This window comes from Psammomys obesus, unplaced genomic scaffold, assembly GCF_907164565.1.
Source record: "Psammomys obesus unplaced genomic scaffold, mPsaObe1.curated_primary_1811, whole genome shotgun sequence".
Taxonomy (NCBI): domain Eukaryota; kingdom Metazoa; phylum Chordata; class Mammalia; order Rodentia; family Muridae; genus Psammomys; species Psammomys obesus.
Genome location: NW_026592118.1, coordinates 13,104,031 through 13,117,817, shown reverse-complemented (window position 1 = coordinate 13,117,817; position 13,787 = coordinate 13,104,031). Strand labels below are relative to the sequence as shown.

General features: G+C 54.3%; 2 protein-coding genes across 5 annotated transcripts in view; one reads left to right on the top strand and one right to left on the bottom strand.

The window, feature by feature from the left end:
- The window catches only part of Agap3 (ArfGAP with GTPase domain, ankyrin repeat and PH domain 3), a 52,395-nt gene extending 46,057 nt beyond the window's left edge, over window positions 1-6,338 (top strand). For 2 of the 4 annotated variants that reach the window (XM_055612525.1, XM_055612529.1), the window contains 7 exons: window positions 735-902; window positions 2,151-2,288; window positions 3,873-4,027; window positions 4,122-4,212; window positions 4,345-4,567; window positions 5,290-5,545; window positions 5,673-6,338. In XM_055612525.1, coding sequence (XP_055468500.1) covers window positions 735-902; window positions 2,151-2,288; window positions 3,873-4,027; window positions 4,122-4,212; window positions 4,345-4,567; window positions 5,290-5,545; window positions 5,673-5,879 — 1,238 coding nt within the window. In that variant the 3' untranslated portion in view covers window positions 5,880-6,338. The remainder of the gene's footprint in view (window positions 1-734; window positions 903-2,150; window positions 2,289-3,872; window positions 4,028-4,121; window positions 4,213-4,344; window positions 4,568-5,289; window positions 5,546-5,672) is intronic. The other 2 variants (XM_055612526.1, XM_055612530.1) reach the window with 1 other exon arrangement.
- A 571-nt stretch (window positions 6,339-6,909) lies between these two features.
- Window positions 6,910-13,787, bottom strand: part of Gbx1 (gastrulation brain homeobox 1) — a 24,220-nt gene continuing 17,342 nt past the window's right edge. The window contains exon 2 of the mRNA XM_055612532.1: window positions 6,910-9,272. Coding sequence (XP_055468507.1) covers window positions 8,722-9,272 — 551 coding nt within the window. The 3' untranslated portion in view covers window positions 6,910-8,721. The remainder of the gene's footprint in view (window positions 9,273-13,787) is intronic.

Below are 13,787 nucleotides of genomic sequence, written 5' to 3'. Positions count from 1 at the left end.
AAGGAAGGAAGGAAGGAAGGAAGGAAGGAAGGAAGGAAGGAAGGAAGCATAGGTTCCTAGGCCCTGTAGGTGACACGGGCTCTGAGGCCCATGGCTGTTGCCAGGCTCTCTGCAGAAGGCCTCTGGCTGGGCCCTGGATGAGGTCAGAGAAGGCTGAGTATTCACCCTCTTTGCCCATGGAGGGCTGTGCCTGCCCAGCCTGGGACTCCTTAAGCCTTTGATTCCCCTTGGCTCTGCCATTCTTCCCTGATGGGAACCGAAAGATTAATTTTCTCCAGCCCAACAGGATAATTACTAATACTAATTAGACATAATTACTTGAATTTGATACACTTATTTCTCGTCAGAATGGCAGCAAAGCTGAGGCAAAGCAAATGACATATGTGGACCGAAATGTTAGATGCAGGGACCTAAGTGTGGGGCAGGAGTAAGGGGTGACAGGTTGCAGCACTCAGCCTTGGCCAGGAGACCTCAGGCATGATGAGCCCTTGTATCTCCCAGCTCTCAGTCACAGTGACGAGTGTGGTCTTTATATTCATGTAGAAAGGAGGGTGTTAGGCTAGAAGTCTCCTTCAGGTGTGGAGTCTGCGGGAGGCCTTGGAAAAGCCCAGGCCATCCTTTCTGGTCACTATCCTCCTGGAGTTAACTCGGGCTCTGCCCTGCCACCTGTTCGTAATGTTATCTCTGCAGCCCCCGCCTGCCCCTCCTCCCAGCCTGATCCTTCCCCCCTCCAGGTGCCCCCTACTCGGCCAGCAGCACATCCCTGCATTCTGAGCGCCCCCACAGCAGCTCAGCATGGGCTGGCGTGCGCCCAGAGGGGTTGCACCAGCGCTCCTGCTCGGTTTCCAGTGCTGACCATTGGAGTGAGGCAGCTGCCCTGCCCGCCAGCTTGCAGCACCCTGGTGAGTGCTGGCTCCATTGCTTCCCACCTGTCCTGGCATCTGCCCAGATGCCCAGGAGCCTGGGAGACTGATGGGGTGGGGCCCAGCAGAATCTCTGAGGGCTTGTTTCAGACTGCAAGGCAAGATACCTGGGGCTCAGTCTTCTCCAGCAACAAGCTTACCAGCGTCCCTGGCCCCAGGCCTGGGCCTGGCCCCTCAGCCAAGAGTACAGGCCTGTGCTTTGTAGCTCCTCCTTGCTGGTGGCGCTGCTGTATCCCCATCAGCCCCCTGTGCAGTGAGCTCATCAGCCTCTCAGCAGGGGTCAGGGAAGCAGAAGAGGGAGACTGGAGGCTTGTACACAGTGAAAGCCAGTCTGGGGCAGCACTGACGAGCCACAGCGACAGGGTCCCAGTCTCTCCAGGGATGTCCTAGAAGGCCCTCTTCTCAGGCGCTACTCTCTTTATTGAGCCTGCCCTGTTCAAAGAGCAGAAACTGCCTCTCATCCTGTTTACTGTGAAATCTTACCTCCTCTTACCCCGTAACTTTTTGGCCACAGAACCTTTCTGCCCTGTTTGCCCATCCTTCTGAGCCCTACTCACTTGGGTACTTCTGCTTTTCTCCCAGGGGCCTTCCCTAGACACTTCCCCGGCCCCCACCCCACCCCGCCCTCCATGCGCTGTACTGCTCTGTTCTGTGCACAAGAGCCAGAAGAGCCGCTCCATGTCCCCATCCGAGACCACCCTGGGGCAAGCAAGCATGGAGCCAGGGGCCATTCCCTTAGGTCGCCGGCCCATGGCCTGTCTGGTGTTGGTGAAGTCCCTCTGTTGAGTCTGGAAGGAGTTAGTCAGGGAGGGAGGGAGTGCGTCTGCCTCTAATGAAGTTTGACATTTAGTGGTGAGCGCCGGGCGGGGTGTGGGAGCCGAGCTTGATTAGCGCGCTCTAATTGACAGTAATTAGGCAGCTCCCTGATTGTTTCTAATTCTGCTATTAATTGTGAGGAGCGGGGAGTGTGATTGAGGATAAATTTGGTGCGGAGCTGCTGGGGCTTCAGCTCCTGTGAGTTCCCTGGGCCGCCTTCCACCCCTCCAGGCTGCAGAAGCACTTCTCTGCCCTCATCCCGCTCTGCTCAAGTTCCCAACTCTTCTTAGTTTCCCTCCTTCAGGGCACAAAGCTTTGGGGCTGGGAGGCCTGGGCAGCCCCAGCCCTCCCCACACCCTGTGCCCCGCCCTCCTCCCCTCTCCCACACTTCTCCACCTCTCCCCTCACCAGCCAGTGACCCAGCTGAGGTACTCAGTTCCAGCCCCAAGCTGGAGCCTCCCCCATCTCCCCACTCCAACCGGAAGAAGCACCGCCGGAAAAAGAGCACCGGGACCCCCCGACCAGACGGCCCCAGCAGTGCTGCTGAAGGTTAGGGGGACCCAGAGGTGGGCAGTGGGACCTGGGTGTAGTACCCTAAAAGCACAGTTGTTTCCATGGTAGCTGGAGGAAATATTTCCTATGAGTGAGCCCTGATGTGAGTAGTTCACAGCCCTCTGGGAACCTAGACTCCTCTTTACTCGGTCCTTTCCTGTTGAGCTTGCTTCTGTCATTCCTGAAGGCAGGTGGCAGGGCTGGTTCTCTGCGTCTCCGGTTAGCCATGAGTGTCAGGCTTGCTGGGGGCATGGCAGGTGCCTCACACACGGGTAGGGTTGGCTGGTGCTCTCTGTAGACTCCAGGGAGCAAAGGTGTTCCAGCTCACGGTGTTCTTCTGGCCTTTCTCATGGTGTCTGTTGCCATAACACCACTCCTCCAGTGTGTGCCCAGCCCCTCCCTCTCAGGGAGCTTTTTGGTCTTTACCTAAGTAAAGGTAGCTTCTGTGGACTTGCAAGTTCTTGTCTCTGTTCTGACTACTCTGGGGATGGGTGTGGTCAAGTGAGTCTGTGACTCTGTGATGCAAAGTCATGGTGGCACGGTGTCCACTGTGGTCTCAGAACCCAAGACCCCCAAAGGGGTAGAGCTCACGGAGTTTAAAAGCTGAGTGTGAAAGCAAGGGAAGTACCTGGAGAAAGGAGGTACCAGTTTATACATGGGAGAAGGCAGCTTTCTTAAGGGTCCTCAGAGGAGGAAGGTGAAGATTGCCAGGGGTGTGGCATCACCGAGGTGAGAGGCTGAAGGCACAGAGAAGGAACAAGAACTTAGGCTCAGGGATGGCCTGGGCAGAAGGCATGGCTCACCCTAGGGCCATATAAGTACTGTGTCTCTCTGGCCCCCATGACAAGTCACACTGCCCTTTGGCAGTTGTTCAGGGGCAGTGGCCTCTAGGAATAGATCTGTCTGTCGGTCTTCCGGGCATCTGGGGGAGCAGAGTAGAGTGGTAGAGCGCGATCTTTGGGGTCACAGTGCAACCCCGGGGCTTGTCACTACAGATGTCCTTGGTTCTTGTTGGTTCCCATCCTCCAGTTCCTGGAGAAAACATCTCTTCCCCCACCCACTTGCCCTTCCTGCCTGTCTGTGCCGGGGCAGTGGGGGAGGGGCCCAGCTCCCAGGAGCCCTGTGCTGACGCCGTCCAGAATATTGGGTTTAATGAGCTGCAAAATGAGGAGGCTGCAGCTGACACGTACGGATGGTGCTCGCACCCGCCTCCTTGCCCAGCATGCGCCTTCTAGCACCCGTCGCATCCTTCTTCAGACACTTAGCTCGTCTTTCTCCAGGATGCCCCATCATGGTGTCCATTCCTGGTAGTATTTAGGAAGCCAAGCACTGACACCTGCCATTTCCCAACTCCACAGGTGGTTACAAGTGGAGGGCAGGGGCTCAAACTGGTCTGGAGCAGTCACAGTTTCCCTGCTTGCAAATAGTCCTAAACAGTGTGGCCCTAGGGCTGGGATGGGCATTTTTGAGGGTGAGGATGAGTGTTGGCAAAGGAGGGTCTGGATGGAGTTATGGCAGTGGTGTACCTCTGGATGTGTGTGCTGGCAAAGAGCCCTAACAGGGCAAATACCCTCTCCCCAGAGGCAGAGGAGTCCTTTGAGTTTGTAGTGGTATCCCTCACCGGGCAGACCTGGCACTTCGAGGCCTCAACAGCAGAAGAACGGGAGCTGTGGGTGCAGAGCGTGCAGGCCCAGATCCTCGCCAGCCTACAGGGATGTCGCAGCGCCAAGGACAAGGTTGGCATTGTGGTGGTAGAGCCTGGCCGGGGTGGAGCCTGTGGAGGGGGCTTGAGACTGATCAATTACCCTTCTTTCTCGTGCCTCCTGGCAGACCCGGCTGGGGAACCAGAACACAGCCTTGGCTGTGCAGGCCGTCCGCACGGTCCGTGGCAACAGCTTCTGTATTGACTGCGAAGCCCCCAGTGAGTATAAGGCCAGTAGAGCTAGGTGTTTAGGGTTCAGGTGGCAAGAAGAGGTGGAGGGATGCAGAAGGCCTTCTACACTGGCCCTCTATCGGTGGCCCCTGCTGTAGCTTTCTCCTTCTGCCCACCTAGATCCGGACTGGGCCAGCCTGAACCTGGGCGCCCTGATGTGCATCGAGTGTTCAGGGATTCACCGACACCTGGGGGCTCACCTGTCCCGAGTCCGCTCCTTGGACCTTGATGACTGGCCACCTGAACTGCTAGCTGTCATGACTGCGATGGGCAATGCCTTGGCTAACAGTGTCTGGGAGGGAGCCCTGGATGGCTACTCGAAGCCAGGCCCCGAAGCCTGTAGGTGAGCCAGTGCTGCCCGAGCGCTACCTGGGAAGGATGCCAGGCCCCCACTGCAGGGGCCGGTGGAACCTGTGGCAGCAACAATATTACAAGGGTTAAACTGCTGTTGCTTGGCTTGGCAGTTGGACCCTGGGGGTATCCCTCCCCTGCTGGTGCCTGTCACTCAGGCGCCTCACAACAACAGGGCCTTTTCTGAGCCGTTATCGGCAGGTCAAGGGCCAGCAGGAGGCGCATGCGCAGGGTCCATATCGCTGTGTGCCTCCTGTGTCCAAGCCTGCATGCTGAGATGGGGAGAATGGGTGGTAGATAGGGTGGCCACGGCCCCCTCTCAGGCTGTCACCTGCTTTGTTCCAGTGCCACCAATCTCAAAGAGTTCAGACAGCCTGATAAGCTGCCATGCAGGCTTGCTTGGAATCCTTCTGCTCTCTCTGTCCTCATGTCCCTACTGGCCCCAAGGGTTTCCCCTCAGTGTCCCACCCTTTTTGCTCAATACCACCCCATTTATGTGACCCACTGCCCCTTGAAGGCCCTGGAATCCCTGGGGCTCCTCTCTGCCTTCATTCTCATCAGTGCAGTTGTCCTCCCTGTTCCCTGCTTAAATGTCTGCTTCCTTCCTGACTCCTGACACACACACACACACACACACACACACACACACACACACACACAATTTGGACCCTGTTCCCTTCCTCGCCTCATGCCTTGATGGACCTGTGCTTGCAGAGAGGAGAAAGAACGCTGGATCCGGGCCAAGTATGAACAGAAGCTCTTCTTGGCCCCGCTGCCAAGCTCCGACGTGCCACTGGGGCAGCAGTTACTCCGGGCTGTGGTGGAGGATGACCTGCGGATGCTGGTGATGCTGCTGGCCCACGGGTCCAAGGAGGAGGTGAACGAGACGTACGGTGATGGCGACGGGAGGACAGCCCTGCACCTGTCCAGTGCTATGGCCAACGTGGTCTTTACGCAGCTGCTCATCTGGGTGAGTGTGGGCCCCTCTGGCCTGTTCTGGTCTCCCCTTCCCAGGCTTCAAAAGTTGCCTCTCCTCCCTGACAGCTAAGGTCTTTTTTCCAACATTATGCCAATTGCGAATGTGCTTTCTCCTGCAGTACGGGGTGGACGTGAGGAGCCGTGATGCCCGGGGCCTGACCCCACTGGCCTATGCCCGCCGGGCCGGCAGCCAGGAGTGTGCGGACATCTTGATCCAGCATGGGTGCCCTGGGGAGGGCTGTGGGTTAGCACCCACTCCCAACAGAGAGCCTGCCAATGGCACCAACCCCTCCGCAGAGCTGCACCGCAGCCCTAGTCTCCTATGAAGCTCAGGAAGAGGGCAGAGGGACCAGAAGGACTCCGTGGCCTGGAGGAAACGGATGGAGAAGCAGGGACGTGCAGTGAAGAAGAGGAGGCGATGACAAGGGTCCAGGGATGGAGGAGAGGTTTGGGATCTGAGCTGCAGCAGAGCAGGCGTGTGTTGTTCGGCCCTCTGCCCTATGGTGCCATTAAGGGACAGAACCCTTCGGAGGTACCTGTGAGGAGATGGGGGGCAGGACCTCTCCCTCCTCCAGAACCCTGCCTCCTCGTGACAGCTCCCACAATCCTTCCCTGCAATGGGTGGGGAAGGACAGGACACAGGATGGGGGTGCCAGATGAGAGACAAGGGGCCAGTATGTGAGTCCCATGTAAAATTTGTACATTGGAATATTTATGTTCGTGTATATATGTGGTGTGTGTGTATGATGAGCCAATAAACCAGGCTGTATGTGTGGCCTCATTTCTCCTGTGCCTTGGTACCCCGACCTTGCTGGCCCCCTGCTCTCCTTAGTTACCTCCTTCTGCCAGTTCTTTCAGTCTCCCTTGGCAAGGATGAAGCATGACAGGGTAAGGCTGCGTCTGCCAGAGGCGGCACCCTCTTCCTCCAATGTGCGGTCTTCCCCTCCCTGCCCTCTTCTGAAGACCCCCAGTGGTCTCTGCTGTCAGCAGAGCTTAGTGACCACACCCTGCACTGGCCAGTTTGCAAAGGCAGGGCCTTTACTCCCTCCACAGAGACTGCAAGAGCCCCGTGGCCTGTGCTGGGAGAGACACTCGGACAGCATCCGGGACCTCCAGCAGCCTTCTAAGCTTAGCCTACAGAGTGCAGGTGCCCAGATGCCCTCCTCTTCTTGCTGTACCTCTTTATTCTTGAGAGAAACCCCAGGGAAACACCTCTTCTAGCTTAGGAGGGATGTTTCCTCTTCCTGGAATCACCTTGCTGAATGGCCCGAGTTTGTGCCTGTGTGGTAGGCTGGTGATCTGCCTACACGTTCGCCCACGCATCAGTTAATAATTAAATAACGATACTGAGAGGAAACCAGATTTTATTTTTTTCATCCACATCTCCCTTTTCAAGTCTGTTAGGAGCTGAGTCAGGACGGTGCCATGAGTAGGTAGGGGACTGACTAGCTCTGGACTCCCTAAAGACAAGCTGCTTAGCACTGTTGAGGCTTTATGGGAAGCTAAAAGGCGAGGTGCCGGCCACTCCCCGGTTCTGCCCAGTGCGCATCCCCCCTTCTCTCAGAGCCTGGACAACAGCTCTGCCGAAGAACAGCTTAACCTCTGCCTTGGCTTCTCCCATGTAGATCAAGCATATGGGGTCAGAGAGTTGACTTTGAGGTGTACCTGGCTGGGAATATGTTTGGGTCTGGACTACATATTCAAGATTAAATTCCCAAGTGACGCCAAAGTTAGGTTTCCAAGGACAAGGGACAGACAGCCTGCTCTACATCTATGTCCTCACCAGAGAGTTGCTTGGGAGAAATGAACTGCCAAGGACAGACAATCTTGGTCTCATACGAGACATTCAACATAACTGAATGGGACACTGACTAGTTTGCCCCTCTCTGAGTCTCCAGTGGCCAGAGTGGCCTATGAGGCAGGCCAGGGGTATGTGTGGGTTGTGCCTCCTCGCCTCCCTTGTGGGTAATTGCCTTATCCATAGCTTGTTTATTCTGTTTTCCTAATCCATACAAGTCCTGTTTCTCTCCAAAAACCTAGTTACCACAACCACAATGGCAGCCTCAGTGGGGCACTGAAACAGTCTCCTTTCCCCAAGGTCTCTGCAGATAGCTAGAGCTCTGCTCCTGGGATTTGATTTGCCCGTAATCTCTGCCCCATACACTCCCAGAACCATCCTGGGCTCACCCTCATCCTATCTGTTTGGCAGTGGTGCCTCTTAACCCGTCTTCTTTTTTAGTAGAAGAGGCTGCCGGGAGCCTAACCCTTCACAATGTAAAGGACAGGAGAGAAATGACTAAAGTTGCAAGGACAGATAGGCTATGGGTCTCTGCCCCAGGCCCTGGCTTGTGAGCTAGCCACACGCGTGTGAGCTGGCAGTGATGAGGCTGTGCTCAGGTGAGTGAGCCTCCGGTCCTGCGCTAGTCGCTGACAGGACAGTGTCAGCTGAGCTGCAGTGAAAGTGAAGTGAGTCCCTGAAGTGTGCCACCTCTCCTAACAAGAAGACACCAGGAGCAGACAGGTTTGCCTGTTCCCCGGAAATGGCCCAGCAGCCCCCGGTAGGGGTGGAGTGCACTGGGGAGGGATGCTTAGGAATGGAAGAGGGGGCTGCTGAAGACCCCGTGTTGGTCATGACAGTTCCGTTTCATGCCTCGGCACGCCCTTCTACTAGAGAGCAATAAGATGGCACCTTCACAGAGCAGTAGGATGGGACAAATGGGGTGAGGCTCAAGGAAACAATTTTCCCAGTCTCCCTTCAGGGTACAGACAGACGAAGACAAAACAGTTCCATATATACAAACTTTACACAAAATAAATAAGGAACTGTGGCCCCAGGCCAGTAAGCACCCAGGACTTCCTCCCTCTGCCAGAAGCTGTCCCCTCAGGCCTTAGCCAAGGGACCCTCTGAGCCTTGGGTATTTCTTATCCCCACCCCAGGAGTTCACTTCTGCTTCAGAAGCTCTCTGGGATCAAATTTTGAACGCCGCATCCTTTGAGACCCCTCGTTCTGAGGTATCTAGAACAGTTTCAGGCCAAGTCCTCATGTCTGCAATCCAGTGAGTGCAGCTGGCCTCCCCCAGAGCAGGCCCCTCATCTGCAACATCCAGCGAGGCTTGGGCAGGCACAGGTGCAGATCCTTCGCCTTCCGGTCCTCAGGAGCCTGGTCGGTCAGGGCCGGGCTCCCTGCTCCATCTGTTGGTGCTGGCTGCGCACAGCAAACCTGTTGACATGCACGGGAATGGGCACTACAATCTTGGGGTTTCTCACAGGCTCCCCAGAACGACTGCTCACATTGCCGGCCTTGATGCGCTTCCACTTGGCCCGGCGGTTCTGAAACCAGATCTTCACCTGCACCTCACTGAGCTTGAGGGCATGGGCGATCTGGGAGCGCTCGGTCAGGCTCAGGTATTTCTTGCAGTGAAACTCCTTCTCCAGCTCCAAAAGCTGCTCGCTGGTGAAAGCCGTTCGCCGCCTTCTGCTTTTTCCCCCAGGCGTGGTGACTCCTGTGGCCACTGGAGCCCCCTCCTCAGCTCCAGTCCCCAGGCTTCCCTTCAGCTTCGGTTTAGGTCCCAGAAGAGCCCCTGGGGCCCCTGCAGAACTGTCCAGGAAGCTGTCCTCGCTGTCACCGCCTGAGCCCTCCTCCTCCTGCTCGCTGCCTGCTGGGTCTCCTGCTGGGACCTCCAGCTTCTCCTCATCTGAGCTGTACACCTTCCCCTCTGCTGTGGAGGTGGGGTGGGGTGTGGAGAAACCAACAGATGGGGAAGGAGAGGGCAAGGAGAAGGTGGTTTGGAAAAGGCACATGGAAGCATGGCCAGGAACGAGCAATTGACAATAGGAACAGCACATTCAGAAAGGAAGAGATGGGTCAGAAGGAGAGAGGAAGGACATCGGGGAGGAGTGGGAAAAGGTTTAGGAGAGACAAAGAATGGGAAGAAAGGTTTTAACCAGCAGACTTCACTACGGAAAAGCAGAGAGGCAACGTGTAAGACAGTGACCCCTCAACTCTCCCACCACCCCATTGCATGCCCCTTACCATCTCCCAGCTTCCTCCAAATGTGGTACCCATCCAAGATCCAGCGTGTTCACATCCTCCCTCCAGGCTGGCTGGGAGGGGTAGGGCTACACATAGCCTTTGTGTCCTTCCAGGAATCCTCTACATACCCTGGGCTGTCCTGGAATCACTTTGTAGACCAGGCTGGCCTTGAACTCACAGAGATCTAGCCTACCTCTGCCTCCCTGAGTGCTGGGATTACAGGTGTGTGCCACCGAGCCCGGCTCCTGGTTCCTGTTGTTAACCAGACCGCCCTGGTGGACAAGCCCCAGCACAGCCACTTTCTTTTCTGTGGCCACACCTTTTCCCTGTCACTCGGTCCCCTGGTCCCTTTCTAGGGCTAATCCTTAATTTCAGCATGCCACCATCTCTTTTTGGCACAGACTCCTCCTGGCCATGGCTGCCTATAGCACCAATGGTGACTTCTTGAGGATCCATAAAAAGAGCTTGGTAGCAGCAAGGGAAGGCTGGAGGGAATGTGGGGCTGCTGGAGAAAGAGGCAGACAAGGGGAAACTAGAGAAGGGAGTGTGGGAAGGCATCTTGACTCTAGTGGGTGACTGATCCCAGGATATAAACATTTTAATCTGTACTCAGTTCTAAATTTAAATCAATGCCTGGTTTTATTATATCCACTGATGTCTTTGCTATCACTGGAAAGCAAGGCATTTTTCAAATGCTTTCAGGGCCAGGGAGATGACTCAGCAGGTCAACGCCTGCTGCACGAGGAGGAGGGCCTCAGCATAGACCCTCCTAAAAAGCCAAATGTGGTCAGGTGGTGGTGCGTGCCTGTAACCGCAGTTGTAGGACCGAGACTGGCAGGTCCTGGCGGCTCACTGGCCAACCAGCCTAGCCGAAACATTAAGCTCTAAATTCTGGGAGAGATCCTGTCTCAAAAATAAAAATAGAGGGCCAGAGAAATGGCATAGTGGGTGTTGTCAAACCTGATCACAGCCAGGTTAGATCCCAGAGACCCACACGGTGAGAGGGGAGAACTAGCTTTCAAAAGCTGTCCTTACTGACATGCAACACTTTCACACACACACACACACACACACACACACACACACACACACACACACACACACAAATGCACACACACAAAGTAATTTCCTTTGAATATTTTTTTCAGTGTTTGAGTTTCTAAACTTCTTTGTTTTCTGCCCAAGAAAACAACAGAAATCCATCACCCAGTAGGAAGATGTGGAGGCTGTAAGTTAGGAGTTCAGAGAAAGTTAAGGCCGGGTGGGAATAGTAAGGCAACCCTCATCTCCATCACCCACACAATGTGCACCCTCCCCAGGTGTGCTCAGAGCTGAGACTCCAGCTCAAACTGGACCCCGGGTGCAGTGAGTGGTGTGCGGAAGGGGTGCACGAGGGGAGAGCGCCCCACAGGAGGGCACATGACAATGCTCCTGCTTTTTGCAGCCCCTCCCTCTGGGCCTGGAGTCAGCAAGCTGCTTCCTCCTCCCAGTGAGCCCACACCTGTTTCTCCATGCCTGCTCCTTCTCCTCGGGATCCATGAAGCCTTTTGCCTCAGAGGCCGTGTTCTCCGACTCCTCTACTGCAGTCAGCATCTTCATGTTGCCCTTGCCCCAGCTTACAGCAGCCAGCCAGGCTCCAGACGGCCCCTTACCTCCCATAAGCAGCTTGCCAGGCAGGGGCCTCGTGCTGTCTAGAAAAAGTGCCAACCTCCAGGGATGTCCCAGAAGTAGATGATGCATCTTATCACACTCACTCATCACCCATGCTTTCTTTTTTAAGCCTTGGCCACAAACATTTTGTTTTCTGCAGGATTTGGGGCCCAGGGGCTAGAGAGATGGCTCTGTGATTACAAGCACTGGCTGTTCTTGCAGAGGACCAGGGTTCTATTCCTAGTACCCATCAACAAGGTGGTTTACAACCATCTGTAACTATATTCCCAAGGGATCTGATGCCCTCTTCTGGTCCACATGGACCCTGCATACAAATGGGGCACAGACATACTTGTGGGCGAGCACTCACATACATAAAATAAAAACAAAAACAAACACATCTTTTATTAAAGATTCAGGACACAAGCCAGGCGGTGGTGGCAGATGCCTTTAATCTCAGCACTTGAGAGACAGAGGCAGGTGGATCTCTGTGAGTGCTAGTCCAGTCTGGTCTACAGAGTGAGTTCCAGGACAGCCAAAGCTACAGAGTAGAACCCTGTCTCAAACAAAACAAAACAAAACAAAAGATTCAGAGCATGGGTGCACTCCTTCATCTTGCTAAGGGATCGTGTTCACATTCTTCCCCACCCCCCACAGACTCAGATTTCTCAAGTCCCAAATGGAAATCTCAACCTTCCTCCAACCTTTCTTTCACCTTTACCATTCTTCCCGACCTGGCCTATCAGCACCCCTCCACCCCATCTTCAAACTACACCATGATATTGCTCTTTACTTCTCCCTCTCATGCCATCCACAACTCCCACAAATCCACCTTTCAGAGCTGGGCCCTCCATCATCACCCTCTCGCCAGCCTCTTTCCAGTGGCTTTCCTGTCTTCTGCAGCCTTTGTCCCCAGCCTTCTGTGTCAGGGATACCCTACTCCCTCCACATCAAGCACTGGCTCCTTCCCTGGCTCCTTCTTCCTTGTCATCCCCTTAGACTTAAGATGCTTCTTGGACTCATCTGCTGACCTAATATGTGACATCAACTTCATTCGCTTTATTAAAAAAAAAAAAACAAACAAACAAACTACGTCTCTTCCTATTAGAATATAAGCTTCATAAAAATATGTATCTCAGTCATATTTTATTCACAGTTGTAGCTTTGCTATCTTAAAAATTACCTATAGAGCAGGCATTTAATAACTGCTTAATAAAACAAAACAACTATTTCCTGTGCATGAATGCACGCTTTACCCCCCCCTTACTCCTACCTCCTCTTCCCCTATCAGTTCCCTTCTCAGCTCTCCTGAGATACTCCCTTCAACTCTGCCCATTCCTAGCACCAGCTCTCCTCCCCTACTATTACCCCCCTACCCTCTGTCCAACGTGCCTCAGACTTTCCCATACGCAGAGGAATCCTAGGGGACCTTACGGTGTTAAAAGAAGTGAAGAAAATCCCAACACCATTACTACGTCTTACGGCCTCAATTTTGAAAACATACTCTGTACTAATTAATAATACGTTAACAAAAATTTAGCCCAGTAGCGCAATGTTTTAGACAGTGTTAAAAAGGCAGAAACTGGCTTTCAGGGCTTGAAGGAGTTCAGTGCCAAGCCCCCCGGGGGGGCATCCAATAAATCTAAATTGATGATGATTGATAGGAAGCTCCCAGCTCCTCAGTCTGGCAGAGGCCTCCTGAGATCAGCTCATCCATCCCTCTGTCTTCAGACAGAGCCAGAAGCTCCAGCCCACACAAGCAGGCCACCCTCAGCACCGCTTCTGAAGCCACACAAGGAGTGAGGGTTCATGGCCTCTCTCTGTTTCTTGGTCCCGGTGGGACACTGAGTGGCAGGGGCAAGAGTTTCTGTCTGCGCCTTTATGATGGTGACATTGAAGACTCTGATAAGCTACCTCTAGACCGAGATGGGGGCGGGGCAACCGAGAGGAGCACACAACCACAGGCCTCAGAGGACAGCTTTGGAACAATGAGGAGAGATCCGTAAGAGGGAAGGAGGAAGGAAAGGGAAATGCACGCAGAAAGGAGGCCAAAGCCAGAGAGAAGTGGGGTCGGGAAGTGGCAGAAAAATTAAATGGTGGGCCAGACAAAGCAAAAGGCTGAGTGTCATGCAGAGATGGGAAAAATGGGGGTCGGGGGTTATTAAATAGTCACATTCCACTGTCACTTGCCCTTTGCTCCACCAGACGGGGACATGCTGAGAACCAGGATGGAGTCAGGGACCAGGAATGAATGAGTGACTCAGCGACCCCTGGAAGAGAGGCCCTTGGCAGGCAGGTGGCCCACACAGCTTACCATTTCCACATAACTTAGTTAAGGAAAGAAATGCAGGAGCTGGGGAGCTAGCTCATCACAACCACCTTAATTCCAGTTCTAGGGGACGGGACGTCCTCTCCTGACCTGCCTGGGCACCAGGGATGGATGTGTTCTGTGTACACATGCAAGCAAAACACTCACAGAAAATAAAATGAATAATTTTAAAAAAGAAGGAAGGAAGGAAGGAAGGAAGGAAGGAAGGAAGGAAGGAAGGAA